Here is a 14633-nt window from a genome sequence, read left to right as displayed (position 1 = left end):
AGAATGAAACCCTCATTGATACAATTTCAGATTCCACGTAGCAGCTAATCTTGAGGTCACTACCACTTGGTGAGTTTGATATGGTATCAAAACAAACAATTGTCCACAATGACCTGGCTAGCCAATTGACATACTCTTTCTTTTTCCAACTATGAAGCTTGGTGAAGCCAGATATTCTTCATATATTTCAGCCAGAATAACATATCACAGCAGATTAAATGCACAAACAGATATGAGAATCCAGCTGTCTTCGTTTAAGCCAGACATTAAAAAGATACACAAAAGCATATTTTTTCAGTCTTTTTTAAAGTATAGCTATTTGAATAAAATGATTTATGTGAACATGTTAAATTTTGAGGAAAATTTAATGGAACTAATAAATATTTTTCAAGGCCTCGGTTTTAATTTCTAGTATAGTAGATATTGACAGACAGGACCCACATCATTAAAAACTCCTTGGGACTCTCAGTGATTTTTTGTGATTATAAATGAGTACTGATCCAAAAAAGTCAGAGAACCATTAGCCCAGAAAGTGCTTCTTATTTGAGGAAGGCCCAAACCACCTGGTGTTAATACTGTTTAAAAGCGTAGTCATAAAAAAATAAATAAAAAAGTAAAAAATAAAAGCACAGTCATGTAATAATTAGTTTGTGGTAGATAATATGTAAATCTTAAAATATTCTCAGTGTGCATTACAAATCAATTTTTCCTGAGTATGAAACATCTATTTCTTGAAAAGTAAATGTTTTCAGAATTCTGCAGAGGTCTCAGGTGTTTGGGGGGTACTAATAGCAGAAGCTTATTCTAGTAAAACAAGACAGTTAAAAATATGATCAGCCTTTGTAATCACGTGGTTCGTGACTGGTTATTTGTTGTCACAATTAAAAGTCAACATCAGAAGCTGGAGAGTAGTTATAACACATAACGACATCCAGTTCAATTATTTGTCCCTTTGTACTTTGCATGGCAATTTTAACATACTAGCATCTAGCTAGTTGAAGGAATGGAATATGTGTAGTAAAACTTTACAGATATATATAAACATTGCAATGCTTTTTGCTTACCTATTAACATTGCTGTCCTGCATTGCTTTTACAGCTTTTATCCATGACCCAAGATGACTACAAACCATCCGATGTTAGTATATTCTTAGAATTATCTTTTATGCTCGTATAAGTGATGCAGAAGTGATATAAATGGGATTGGCTCCTTTGAGTGTATTTTAATGATCTATAAAATTTCCCTAAGTTTCTGAATATTTTTCTTGTAGAAATTCTATCTGGTTTATTGCCATTATAACACTACCTCATATAATATGAGCTCGACTATAGTCATACAGAATGTATTTAAACTTTTTAAAAGCCAGTTGGAGGGTTCTTAAAACATTTTGCTCTGCAGATAAACCTATTACATAATTGGAATAGGAAGTCTTGCATGTTCATGGACACACACACACATGCTTATACCCTAAAGCCAAAGAGACAGGGAAAAAACAAGAAATCACACTAAGCGTTTACGAAGTTCAACATGGGAAATCCAAGATGAGAATGAAATGTGTAATGAAATGTGTCAATATTTGGTAGACAGTATAACTCACTGAGGCAAATCACCAAAGGTGCCTCAGCAAAGACCTTCCGAGAGGGCTCTAGCTAACCCAAGACTGCATTAGTCCTCTGCAGAGCTGCACTGGGTTGTGGACAGGGTGGGGAGTGGCCAAGGCAGGGGTGCTTTGGCTGGGAACTAGGAAGAGTCTGGAATTCCAACAGCTGGAGAGAGGGCTGGGAGGAGAAACCCTAAGAGCAGAGCCTGGAGAGGGGACCAATCCAGACCAGGAAGCCTCAGCCAGCCCTTTCCAGGGTTTCCCCTTGGTACTAAGAACAGAGGATACCTTGCCTGGGGTTTAGCAGAAGTACAAGAAGATCAGATTCCATTTTTACTGGGACCACTCTGGAAAATAGATGTGAACCGAGGAGTGTAGATGATTCATTTTGCTCAAGTGGGTAAATGACCACCTCGTTCAGCTGTCAATCAGTTCTCCGCTCTAGGGCTCTGTCTAGCTAGCACAAGGCAAGGAGACAGTGTGTCCACATTGGAAACACAACTGTGCCTTTGCCCCGCGCTCCCCTGCCAGGGCCTGCTGGTGACTGTGAACGGCAATCCTGTAGACTACCATACCATCCACCCAAGTCTGCCCATAGAGAACGGCCCTGCCAAAGCTGAGCTGTACTCCACCCCCCAGTACCGGTGGCAGCCCTCTGAAGACTCCTCAGGTAAGAAGCCAGTCCTGCTGCTTTCGTCTCCTCTCATGCATGTGCCCGGCGTCTCTTTGTGTTTCATTGTTTCTTGTGTCCATTCTATTTTTTTCTAACAGGTATTGTCTTCCATGGTCAGCATAATGAAGCTTCTTTCCTTCAGTTATGTATATCGCCCTACCATATTGCTATGGCTAGTTTGTCCTTCTGTACAAAATAATGGTATAATTGAAAGCTTTGAAAAATAAAGGGGAAAAAATCATTTTAAACATGTCAACTCATTTATAGTGTTAAACCCATGTGTGTGTATATGTTTTGTTTTTTTCTAGAATTTGATATTATCATGGTCAGAAATTCTGCTGGTTAATGGATGAATGTTTTCAGAAAGAGTTCTTTTTGTCTAGTAAAAAAAGGGTGGGGGAGAATGGGAGGGTGGAAACTTATACTAGACCTTATCCCCCTGTCTCTCTCAGTTTATTATGTTGAAGGAAAACAGGCCATTCCTAGAGATGACAAATTGGTGTCTGTGACTTGGGTCATGTTTTGTCTGGTTGGTCTATGCAGCATTTTCTGAAGGGAAAAAAAGAAAATAACCAACATTTTGAAAGTGCAGCTCTGACTGAGATATGGAAGTTTCTGGAATCCCTTGAACAATGTGAATATTTGGCAATGCTAGCCCCTTGTTCCTGCAAGGCAACAGTTGACTCAACCACTGTTGTCACTGTCCTGCCAGAGACCATGCCTATCATCAATTCACAGAGAGAGAATTAACTAAGTTTGCTACTGAGGGAGAAAAATAAAAGCAGAGTACCTGCAGGTGTTTTCTGTTTATCTGGGATTAAACCTAGAGTTGTGACCCATGATCCTACCTTGAGTAAATGGCCAGCAACTGGGCAACTCTCCAGTCTGTATTATTGATACAGTCAGCTTAATGTATTTTTTTTCATAATTCTTTGTCAGACTTATTCTACTATAGTGTTCTATGTAGTTATAGTACTCCCTGCAGTTGTCCCTGACCCGGTATCCACTGAGCAGTACAAAGGGTTAGTCACACTCTGCAGCCTTCCTCAGTAAGGTCAGACCAAGTTCAGGTCTCTAAGCTAGCAGCCCCGCCCATCCCCCCACCCCCAGGTGGCACCTGCCATCTTCATGGAGCACCAGACTCCATGGGTTAATTACCCATTTTTGCTTTCTACATGCATGTGTTTCAGTTTGTAAGTTGGGCTTAAACCAAGGTTTTCACTTACCAAATAGCTCAAGGAAATACTGTACTCTCTCAAGTGGGCTCTTCCATGCTTTGGCATCTGAATTACAAAGGATAGGCCCAGGAACCAGCATATGCAACTTCTAAAGGTTGAGACACTCAGGTCACGGCCCGGTATCTTTTCATTACCCATGACTTAACATAAAGAGAAATGAGCAGAATCTGGCTACTGACAGGGCACGTACGCATTCTCACTTCATAACCTGGACTTCCAAAGGTTAAAAAAAAAAGCTGGAAAGTTAGTTGTTGTTTCTTTTTAATTTGAATCTATATATGCAGACAGTGTTACAACCAGAAAAGTAGCGCCAGGAATTGGAAAAATGCCTCAGACTCCATTTCTTCCTCACTGTCTCCCATCTGTGGACTTCCCCTTATAGCCTCCGGTCCCAACATTGGAGGGGTGGAAGGCAGTGGGCTTGTGCATGAGGAAATACTGCCACATCACACTACACTCACTTCTGGAGTGTGCTGTGCATGCTCACTGGGTTTTTGGTGGTTTATGTTTCCTCTTTGTGGTGTAGAGCAACTCCCTGATGCAACCCACTTACATGCGACCCATTTAATTTGAACAGGACAGAAAGGATGTTTCACATAAGTGTGTCACTCACTACTTCATGTTTGAAATCAAATTAGTTTTCCTGACCTGTAGAAGACGATCTTGAGGAGAAACCCTGCTTTCACCACTGTGCCAGTTCTTTTCCATTGCTGGTCCTATTCTCCTCAGCCCTCCACACTTTCTCTTGCTTTTAATGTGATATTTCCATTCTTAGTATGACTTTCTGCCTCAGCGTGATGTAAAAGGAAACCATGGGTTACTGAGCTCACGCTGGCAAAATGGTTGCTCAGTTGGTTGCCTGGTTGGTTTTCTGCACCTTCACTATACCCATACTCCAGATACTCTTTGCATTAATTATCTATTACTGAATAGCAAATTATTCCAAAAACTAGTGGCTTAAAACATTTATTGTCACAGTTTCTGTGGTGCAGGGATCAGGTGTGACTAGGGTGAGTTTCTCTGGCTCAAGGTCTCCAATGAGGTTATAGATAAGCTGCTGGCTCAGGCTGTGGTCTCATTTGAAGGCTCACCTGAGGAGAATCTGCTTTCACCCACACCCACATAGTTATTGACTGGCCTCAAGTTCTTGCTGACTACTAGCCAGAGACTAACAGTTCCTTGCCTCCCAGACCTCTTCTTAGGGCAGTTTATAACACGGCAGCTGGCTTCTCAGAATGAGCAGGAAAATGAGAGAAAGTACCCAAGGCAGAAGTCACGATCTTTTTAAACTTGATCTTGGAAATTTTATCCCATCCCTCCTATTTGTGAGTGACCCATCGGAGGTCCCACCCACACTCAAGGGGAGAGGAATACATAATCATGAGGTAGGATCATTAGGAACCATCTTACATCATCTCTTAAGTTCAAATTTTCTTTCTGGGATTTCTGAGTGCAGGATTCCATTACACTGACCAGGCAGCACTTACTGAATCTGTTTAAATCTAAAGGCTTTGTTCGTTGGAAATCATCTCTAAAATCTTAAATAAAAGTCTATGTTAAAACCATATATGTGCTACACTGCTGGGGACATTTATCCAGAGTTTAAACATTAGCATCAAGTTATATAAATTATCTCTCTATCTAGAAAAGAAAGAGGAAGAAGAGGATGAGAAGGAAGAATTTGAGGAGGAAAGGAGCCATGAGGAGAAACGAAGCATTAAAGTTCACGCCATGGTCTCTGTGTTCCAGTTTATTATGAAACAAAGTTACATCTGTGCCCTCATTGCCATGATGGTATGTATGAGAGGGGACAGTCGGAATGCTCCACAAATGCCCCCACAACCCTCTCGTGGCTGGCACCAGATTCTAATCTCCCTAATGTCTCAGTGGGGGATGGTTGGTTTATTTTTATTTTTCTTGGGATCCTCATACTACAGACTTCAAAATCCTGTTCTGTTCTATTTAACCTCTTTTTAAATATTAGTATATTTCTCTCAAATTAGCCTGTCAAATGTGATTGTTCCTTTTTTGTCAGTTTAAAAGGATCTATTGCAGTCCCCCTCGGTGGCTAAGTCGGTTAAATGTCCAACTCTTGATTTCAGCTCAGGTCATGATCTCAAAATTGTGAGATCAAGTCCCACATTGGGCTTTGCCACAGGTGTGAAGCCTGCTTAAGAGTTTCTCTCCCTCTACCCTCCCCCTGCTCTCTTCCTCTCTCTATAAAAATAATAATAATAATACATTTTTAAAAAATTAAAAGATCTATTGGGTAGTTTCTCTGTATGGTATTGAAGGTGTCCAAAGTTAACAATGACCGCTTTTATTTTCTTCAGACAGTGAGAGTTACCTTCACATCTTACCCTAAATTTGAGTGAGACTTTACTCCATCTTAGCTGCAGTAAATTTTTACCAGTATGAACGTCAAGCAACCAGAGTACCCAAGAGCTTTTCTGATTGTGCGCACTCATTTGATGTGTGTTTATATTTGCTTCTTCCATCTTGGGCATCACAGCTTCAAAAAAATAGTCCTTTAACCTAGAGATAGAAAATAAAAGACCGTCTAAATTATAACCTTCTTAAAAACAAGCTTGTATGAGAAATCTGATTTATTTTTGAAATGCCTACCACTTAACTAACACAAAACTCTTCCCTATTGGGGCAGGTGGCTCAGTTGGTTGGGCATCTGCCTTCAGCTCAGGTCATGGTCCCAGGGTCCTGGGATTGTGTCCTACATTGGACTCCCTGATCAACAGAGAGCCTGTTTCTCCTGCTCCTTCTATTATTTCCCTCCATTGTGCTCTCTGGCTCTCTCTCTCTCTCTCTCTCTGTCAAATAAATAAATAAAATCTTCCAAAAAATGACAAAAATATTCCATATTTAGTTGTCAATGGTGAGATCCCATGACAACTTTGATGATAAAAAATGAAAATATTCTATACCTCTAAAGGGGAAATACCTAAACACAATTTCTCCAGTCACTCCCTCAAGATGTCTTCCAAATGTACCTGCAGGTTTAGTCAATGTCAGCTTCTCGTAAGGACCACTGTGCATCTGAGAGAGGGATGGCAAAGAGAAAGCTCCTAGAAATTAAAGATGGCTCATTTAGTGATTACAAACTCTGTTCTTTAAATAATATTAATTCTGTGCTCTTGGTACCTTTTGACATTTTTGATAAATCAACCTCTAATTTAAACTGTAATAAAATTCTAATTTTAAAATACCAATTATAAATGAAATATACAATTCTGACTCTGAACTCAATAGAGTATCTATACATTTTTCTTCTTTCTAAAAATAAGCCAGTTCAGTTTGATCTTTTTTTTAAAGATTTTATTTATTTATTTGACAGAGAGTGAGTACGTGCACAAGCAGCGGGGAGGACAAGGCAGAGGGAGAGGGAGAAGCAGACTCCCCAGAGCAGGAAGCCCAATGCAGGGGGGGACCCTGATATCATAACTGGAGCTGGAGGCAGATACTTAACCGACTGAGCCACCCAGGCACCCCTAGTTTTGTCTTTGTAAAGGTCTTTGGTCTTTATAAAGTTTGATCTTTGTTTCTTTGTAAAGAAATAGAGCTTAAAAACAAAACAAAACAAAACAAAAAACTTGGAATACACATTTTGCTACTTAGTAGAAAAAATCTATTGTAAAAACAACGTAACAGAGCAGATCCTTCATTAAAGACATGCCCTTGTCTGGTGCCATTTTCATTGTTTTAACGGAGCCATAATATTAGTGTCTTTAAAAGTGCCTGCCTCCCACAGAAGCAGGCTACTGCAATAGAATTTTAATCACAGACAGAAAGGACAGTCGTGGGGAGCCAAGTCTGTTAGAATGATACATGTATTTATTCAAAACTATAAAGTACAAATTTGCTACACTATCAGGCAATCTGGAAACTGAACGTAATGCAGAAATGGCCAAACCACCACACTGAAAGGCATAGGTGACTTAGACACTATTAAGGAAAGAGGCTTAAAAAAATTCCTCTTAACTTATTTTCCTTCCTCTATCACCCTCACCTTCCCAAGAGTAGTTTGTGGGGAGGAGGGGGACAATCTACTAGAATTATGATATCTCTGAAGATAAGATTATTATTCTCCTGGGTCACACACAAAAATGGCAGTCTCGTCTGCATTTTATATTGGGATAAATGCATTAAATACACTATTTAATGCAAATGTAAAAGCATTTAATGTTACTTAACTTCCGATAAATAATACTTCCAAGAAATCATATTTTCATGAAAATAATTCAGCCTTGCTAGTAGTTATCAATCACGAATCTAATTTTAATAAAAACAATTTTAATATCCAGTTTGTGTTTATCATATGTTTCAACCAAAAATTTTAAATAATCCGCCCCTTAAAAAGCTAGTTGACCTTTAGAACAAGTTTGCAAATTGCTGAGAAGAAATAACTGTTCCATGTTGACTTCCTTTATCTTAATACTTCTCTATTTTCCAGAAACAAAAGAGACTTGTAAAACATTTTGGGCTTTCTAACTAACTCCTGGTGATTCATGATATTCAGGAATACAATTGATTTCAATTAGGCTCAAATATATCTAGAAAATTCTTTTAAATGTCTTTTAACAAAGATTTATTATCAAAGATTATGGTAAGAAAGGATAGATTTCTGGAAGTTGTTAATAGTCTTGAGCCTGATTTAGGTATTGTTCTGGTAGCTGCCCTTTATGATACGTTTCTGATTCTTTGCAAATTTCATGTGAATGGAAGGAGATGTATCATTTGTCCAATAGGTCTGATGGCTCTTTAATCCTACCCCTTGCAGGACAGAAGCCAACGCTGACCTTCAAATGAACTTGGTTTTATTGTTTGGAGTGTGCGGAAGCCAAAGACACACCTTCCTTGTGTAAATTTTGTAATTTCTATGGTGCACATCTTCTCAGATAATCCCAGAGTGATCTCTAATGCCCGACTTGTGTGCTTACCCTAGTGATGCCCATGATTTCCATTTCAGAGCCCAGCTATGACCACATTGACCTGCCACTCTTAAATGACTTAAATCACTCTCAAGCTAGTTTGGAAAAAGAAGGGATGAAGCACTTACAGTTGCTTTCAATACTGTAAAGTGCAGTGAAGATGAAGACCTTTCTACCCAAAGGGGAAAAAATTTAGAAGGAACACACCGATGCCCTTGGCTCCTTTCCCTGCAGGAAGTTAAAAAACAATGTTCTTGGCAAGATCAGTCTTTCTCTTCAGTTTGTCCCTATGCCCCAGGTTGGGATGTCTCTCCGTGATTTCACCACTCCCTCCTCTCCCTGGATTGAATATTATTCACTTTTTCCTTTAAGACAACTTCTAAGTCAGCAGAGGGTGGGGACTTCACATTGCACTCACCATCGTTGTGTTGTCTCTTTCCTTCTCCCTCAAGGCTTGGAGCATTACCTATCACAGCTGGTTGACCTTTGTGTTGTTGATTTGGTCGTGCACCCTTTGGATGATTCGCAACAGAAGAAAATATGCCATGATCAGCTCTCCTTTCATGGTTGTCTACGGAAATCTGTTGCTGATATTACAGTATATATGGAGTTTTGAACTTCCTGAAATTAAGAAGGTCCCAGGGTTTTTAGAAAAAAAAGAGCCAGGAGAACTTGCCTCCAAGGTAAATGAATAGGAAAACAAGAAAACAAAATGTTGAAACAAATCCACAATAATCATAAGAAGCATATCTGTGCACAGACTTACTCACATGGGTTCCAAATATTTGACGCTTTACAAAAATGAATAGCTTAAAAATTCTAGGAAACAATTTATATTACTTAATGGCCTCTCTAATATTATAACACACTTTCATATTTTATTTACAATAACAAGGCTCTCCACTGAGAGGAAAAATACTGTCTTCTATATTTTAATGTCAATTACACTATAGTAGAATTTACAAGGGGAAATAAGAAAATACAGGGTAAAATGTGTGTAAGCGTTAGAGGACTTTCTTTGATCTCCGTTTTTCAAAATAGGCTGAATGCATTGTTGTTACAGGTAATCATTGATTATTAGTAACAACATTTTTTATTCAATTATATCTTCAAAAATGCTGTTAGCAGCAAAAATTGAGTATGACACTTCTGGTTTTTCCTTCTGCAGATTATATGGTATGCCTTCATAGGTAGCAACAAGGTTCATGATCTCCCAGTAGTCATTACTTTCATGGCTTGTTTTAATACCCTTGACTTCAGATTATGTGCCCCAACCTTTCTGTTTTGTGGACAGTGTGGTTGACTCTAAACCATATGTGTCTGTTGTGTTGATGACATTGTGTTAAGACCTGTGAGAGCAGTCCTGTGTCATTACTCCCCAATCCTTAAACACCTTTCTCCTCCAGGGAGAGAATCGTTCTCTGAAAAGGACATGAATTTATATTGCACGAAGCCCACCTTTTCTGAGAGCAAGCTCCTTTCTTACAGGTTACCAAATACCCCATATCCAAGGCAACTAGGCATGAACAGGGAACTAGTAAACCAAGGATTGGTTCTCATAACAGACCTTTTGGTGAAGTTTATTGAGGTAGAGGAGAAACTCCCAACGGGTAAATAGTGATAACAGAAATTAGCTCATAACCCTCTGTGTTCACAGACCATGGCAACCTCCTTCCTTTCTCTCTCAAACCCCCACCCCATGCTGACAGTCCCACAGAGTTTTTCACCGATAATTCACATTAGTCTCACACTCTTACCCACTCCTTCTCTCCCTCCCTGACCTTTCCCTTAAACACACACCCAAAACTGAGAAGTTAGTCTTTTCTTTATAAGAGAAATTCAAAACCTCATCTTTTGACTACACAAATCCATTCCAGCCTAGCTTGGAATATTGGTGAGACATCTGGAAATTATCCCAGCTAGTTGGTTGAACAACCTCCTGTCTAATCTAAGATGAACAGCTCTTGGAGGTCTGGGGACACTGTTGGAGAATTAGATGTATTACTTGTAAAACAAAACAAAAAACAAAACAAAACAGTGTTATTCTGAAGAAAGTAGGGTCTCCACTTATATTTTAATGTACCCAGGAGCTAAAAAAAAATGCAAGTCTTTATCACAGATAACAACACAACCTAAGATCATAAAATATCATGGTGACATTTGTCAAGGTACTTTATTAAACACACTCTTTGCCAAGTACTGAATGGGTCACTGTGATGGAAAATGAGAGGAAAGAAAGAATATGTCCCGTGACCCCAGAGGTCTGACCACTCTGGGAAAGTAAGACTCAAATCTTTGGTAACATCCTTCAGTTGCTAGTGTGTCTTCTCCACTCCATCAACTACACCAACCGCATTTTCTAAATCGGGCTTGTCGATCACCTTTTCCAGGAAAGGGGTCTCATCTACCACTGAGCATTGTCCTAAGCTCCTTAGACATGCACTAGAGAAACAGATTCCTTTCCCAAATTGCAGCCATAGTTCAATTTGTTGTGACTCCCAGAAGTTGAATGCCAGGTTTTCAGTAATGGAGGCACTCTGGATCTTGGCTTCCATTGGCCCTAAACATGTTGTCCCAGACTGACTGGGACTGGTTTATGCTGAAGGCAAAGAAGTGGGTAATTTATGGACCATCAAGTGGGCAGTTATTTCACTAAAACTGACCCATTCATTTGTCTATTTCTTTTCATGTCTTTGGCAAGTGTTTATTAAAATCATACTATGAACCACAGTGAGATGCCACTTCACACTCAGCAGGATGCCTAGGATCAAAAAGGTAGACGAGGGGTACCTGAGTGATTCAGTAGGTTAAGCATCTACCTTCAGTTCAGATCATGATCTCAGGTTCCTGGGATCGAGCCCAGCATAGGCTCCCTGTTCAGTGGTGAGTCTGCTTCTCCTCCTTCCCCTGCTCCCTTCCTCTGACTCACTCTCTCTCAAATGAAAAAATAAAATCTTAAAAAAAAAGAAGAAGAAAGCAGGCCATAATAAGTGTTAATGGAGAAACTGAAACCCCATGCTGGGGGGCATGGAAAATGCTGCGGCCACTTTGGAAAACAGTCTCTCAGTTCCTCCAAAGGTTAAACACAGAATTGCCACAAGACCCAGCAATTCTGCTCCTAGGTTTTATACCCAACAGAACTGAAAGCCTATGTCCACACAAAAACCTGGCCATGAATGCTCATAGCAGTATTATTCAGAATAACCTCAAAAAAATGTAACCACCTAAATGCCCATCAACTGAGAAATGAAATGCTGTCTGTACAATGGAATACTATCAAATAATAAAAAGAAGTGAGGTGCCACAACAAGAATAAGCCTTGAAAACATTATGCCAAACAAAAGAAGCCACCGACCAAAGAATGTTTAGTAAGTAATGCCACTTATAGAAAATGCCCGGATTAGGCAGTCTGTACAGAAAGTAAAGTAGTGGTTGGCCAGGACTGAGGTGGGCAGGAATAGGGTGACTGCTCTGGGGCTTCTTTTGGGGTGATGAGAATATTCTACAATTGACTGCAGTGTTGGTGGCACAACTGTGACTTTGTAAAAGACCACAGAGTCACACACTCTAAATGGGTAAATTGTATATGGCGTGTAAATTGTATTGCAGTAAAGCTAGTACAAAACAAATACTATGTACTAGGTCCTCTATCTCCTGAAGAAGGTGCTCCCCCAAAGCATCAGCTTCCCCTCTGCCCCCAGCCCTCCACAAAACCTTAAAATACAAGTGTGGACACTTAAAACATTTCTTCCTTCAGCGTTGGGAGATGAATAGGGTATTAGAGGGTTCTGTTTTCCGGGATGAAGTGTTCTTTTTCCCCATCTGTGGAATTCTTCATCCCAAGGAACATCGCAAAGTCAACAAGTATTACGGAAGAAATATGTCTTCCTGTTGTAATTGTGCTCATGTCACAGTTGGGACAGGAAAGCAAGGACTTTCTCCCCTCCTGGGAGACCAGTTGCCAAAGCTGACTTCCGGCCCAGATGGAAGTAGTTTGGGCTGTCGGGACACCTTTCCTGCGCCCCAGCTTGCTGCCAAATGTCCTCCTGGCCCTCAACACGCTTGTCCGTGTCTTCAGCAAAGGGGATTTCAAAGCCAGTGACTTTCAGGTGAAATCCAGTGTCTGCCCGACTGTCTCTAACGGAGAGGCTTATTTATGGTGTTTCTGCTGAAATGTGGAGAAAATGTTGTATATGTTGAATTGTATTTACATTTCAAATGGGTGGCTTAATTCTTAATTCTTAATTCCCTGCTTTCAGATACTTTTCACCATTACTTTTTGGCTCCTGCTGAGGCAACACCTCACTGAGCAAAAAGCTCTTCAAGAGAAGGAAGCTCTTCTATCAGAGATCAAAATCGGAAGTCAGGAAAATGAAGAAAAAGGTAAATTAGTGGGACTAGAGAGTTTTGTGCTCAGCAAATGACAGAGAGAGGACACCACACATACATCAGAAAGCCTCTGTGCTTCAGACCAGATAAAAGCTGAGCGTGACCTGGAGTGATGGAAAACCAGGGCCCCAGTGGGGACGATTTCGTGCGCATGCGGGAGCTCACAAAGAGCTTTTGGAAATGCGTCTGCATTCCATCCTCACAAAATTCATTTCCACTTAAGGGAAGAAGAAAAAGGTTCAGAGAAGTTAAATGCTTTATCCAAGGTCACACTTTCAGAGCCCTGACACAATCAGAATTTGAAATTGATACCGTCCTTTTAATTTGTGTTATTGTCATGCGTGGGGGACGCCTTATTCATAGGGGATGCATTTCAAGACCCCAGTGGATGCTTACCACGGCAGATAGTACTGAACCCTGAAGATACTTGTGTTCGTTCCCTGAACATCCAAGACTATGATAAAATTTAATTTATAAACTAAGCACCATAAGACATGAACAACTACTACTAAGAAGAATTATAATAATACTTGGTAATAGAAGTTACGTGAATGTGGTCTCACTCTCTCTCAAAATATCTTCTTGTGGTGTACTCAGCCCTCTAGTGAGGCTGTGGGATGAGAAAATGCCCAGGCGTTGAGACGAGGTGAATGACACAGGCAGGTGACATTAACATTAGGCTGTTATTGACCTGACCATGTGTCAGGAGGAGGGAGGATCACCTGCTTCCAGACTGTGGTTGACCTTGGGTAACTGCAATGGTAGAAAGCAAAACCATGGAATGGAGGGCAAGGGGAGTCCCTGTTCTTAGTTTTCTAGATCCTGTAGTACTCAAAGCTTAATTTTCTAGATCCTGTAGTACTCAAAGTCATTGGATACTGGAAATTAAGTTAGGTATTATAAAAAAGATGAGCATAAAATATTCCCGGTTCATAGCTTTTAAACTGTATGAAATTCAAAAGTTGATTATGATTGGGTATAAACGCTGCCTGGTTTACTGCAACCGTCTAAAATCATTCAAATCACAGAGTAACACAGACAACGTAGACTTCCATGCCCCCCACCCACTCACACATCACATGGTCAAAGTGTGGCTCTGGGTGGGGAGCTAACTAAGTGTAACTGCATGGTCTTCTATTTTGAAGATGACGAGCAAGATATACAAACAGAAGGAGAGCCTGAAGAGAAGGAGGAAGAGGAAGCCAAGGAAGAGAAGCAAGAAAGAAGGAAGGAAGAAGAAGAGGAGGTGGAAGAAGATGATGACCAGGACATCATGAAGGTCCTGGGCAATCTGGTGGTGGCCATGTTCATCAAGTACTGGATCTACGTCTGCGGAGGAATGTTCTTCTTCGTCAGCTTCGAGGGTAAAATTGTGATGTACAAAATCATCTACATGGTGCTGTTTCTGTTCTGTGTGGCCTTGTATCAGGTAGGTAAACCATCGTCTTCTGTCTTTTTCTAATCCTGGTAGCCAGCCCAGGAATACATGGGAGCTTCCTTTGTTGAGATTCTAAATGATTGTCATCCCAGGAATGTAGTATCTAAAGTGATCAGTGCAATTCAAAGGCAAATGAAGAAGGCCTGGAAGGGGAAATGACTGTCTTCAGCGTATATGTTATTTTAAAATTGGGGGTTCTTCAAAAGTAAAAAACAAAAAGCAAAAAACAAACAAAAAAAAGCTTCATGAGTTTTTCAAAACTTCTTGATTAAAAAAAAAAAGAAAACCTGTGTAACTAAATTCATTTTTAATTTCAATTTTAAGTCTACATTTAATGTCAATTTTCGATTTT

General features: G+C 40.0%; 1 protein-coding gene across 5 annotated transcripts in view; it reads left to right on the top strand.

Annotated features, from left to right (window-relative positions):
- Positions 1-14633, top strand: part of PIEZO2 (piezo type mechanosensitive ion channel component 2) — a 450629-nt gene that overhangs the window by 326863 nt on the left and 109133 nt on the right. For 3 of the 5 annotated variants that reach the window (XR_009345787.1, XM_059139041.1, XM_059139044.1), the window contains exons 10-15: positions 1099-1137; positions 2132-2270; positions 5157-5305; positions 8907-9137; positions 12714-12837; positions 13989-14272. Coding sequence is in view for 4 of the 5 variants with exons in the window: in XM_059139041.1 (XP_058995024.1) it covers positions 1099-1137; positions 2132-2270; positions 5157-5305; positions 8907-9137; positions 12714-12837; positions 13989-14272 (966 nt within the window). In the remaining variant the exon portion in view is untranslated. The remainder of the gene's footprint in view (positions 1-1098; positions 1138-2131; positions 2271-5156; positions 5306-8906; positions 9138-12713; positions 12838-13988; positions 14273-14633) is intronic. The other 2 variants (XM_059139043.1, XM_059139042.1) reach the window with 1 other exon arrangement.

The sequence above is a fragment of the Mustela lutreola genome, chromosome 11 (assembly GCF_030435805.1).
Source record: "Mustela lutreola isolate mMusLut2 chromosome 11, mMusLut2.pri, whole genome shotgun sequence".
Classification (NCBI taxonomy): domain Eukaryota; kingdom Metazoa; phylum Chordata; class Mammalia; order Carnivora; family Mustelidae; genus Mustela; species Mustela lutreola.
The sequence above is the reverse complement of the archived record's forward strand: the minus strand, read 5'-3'. Positions and strand labels throughout refer to the sequence as shown.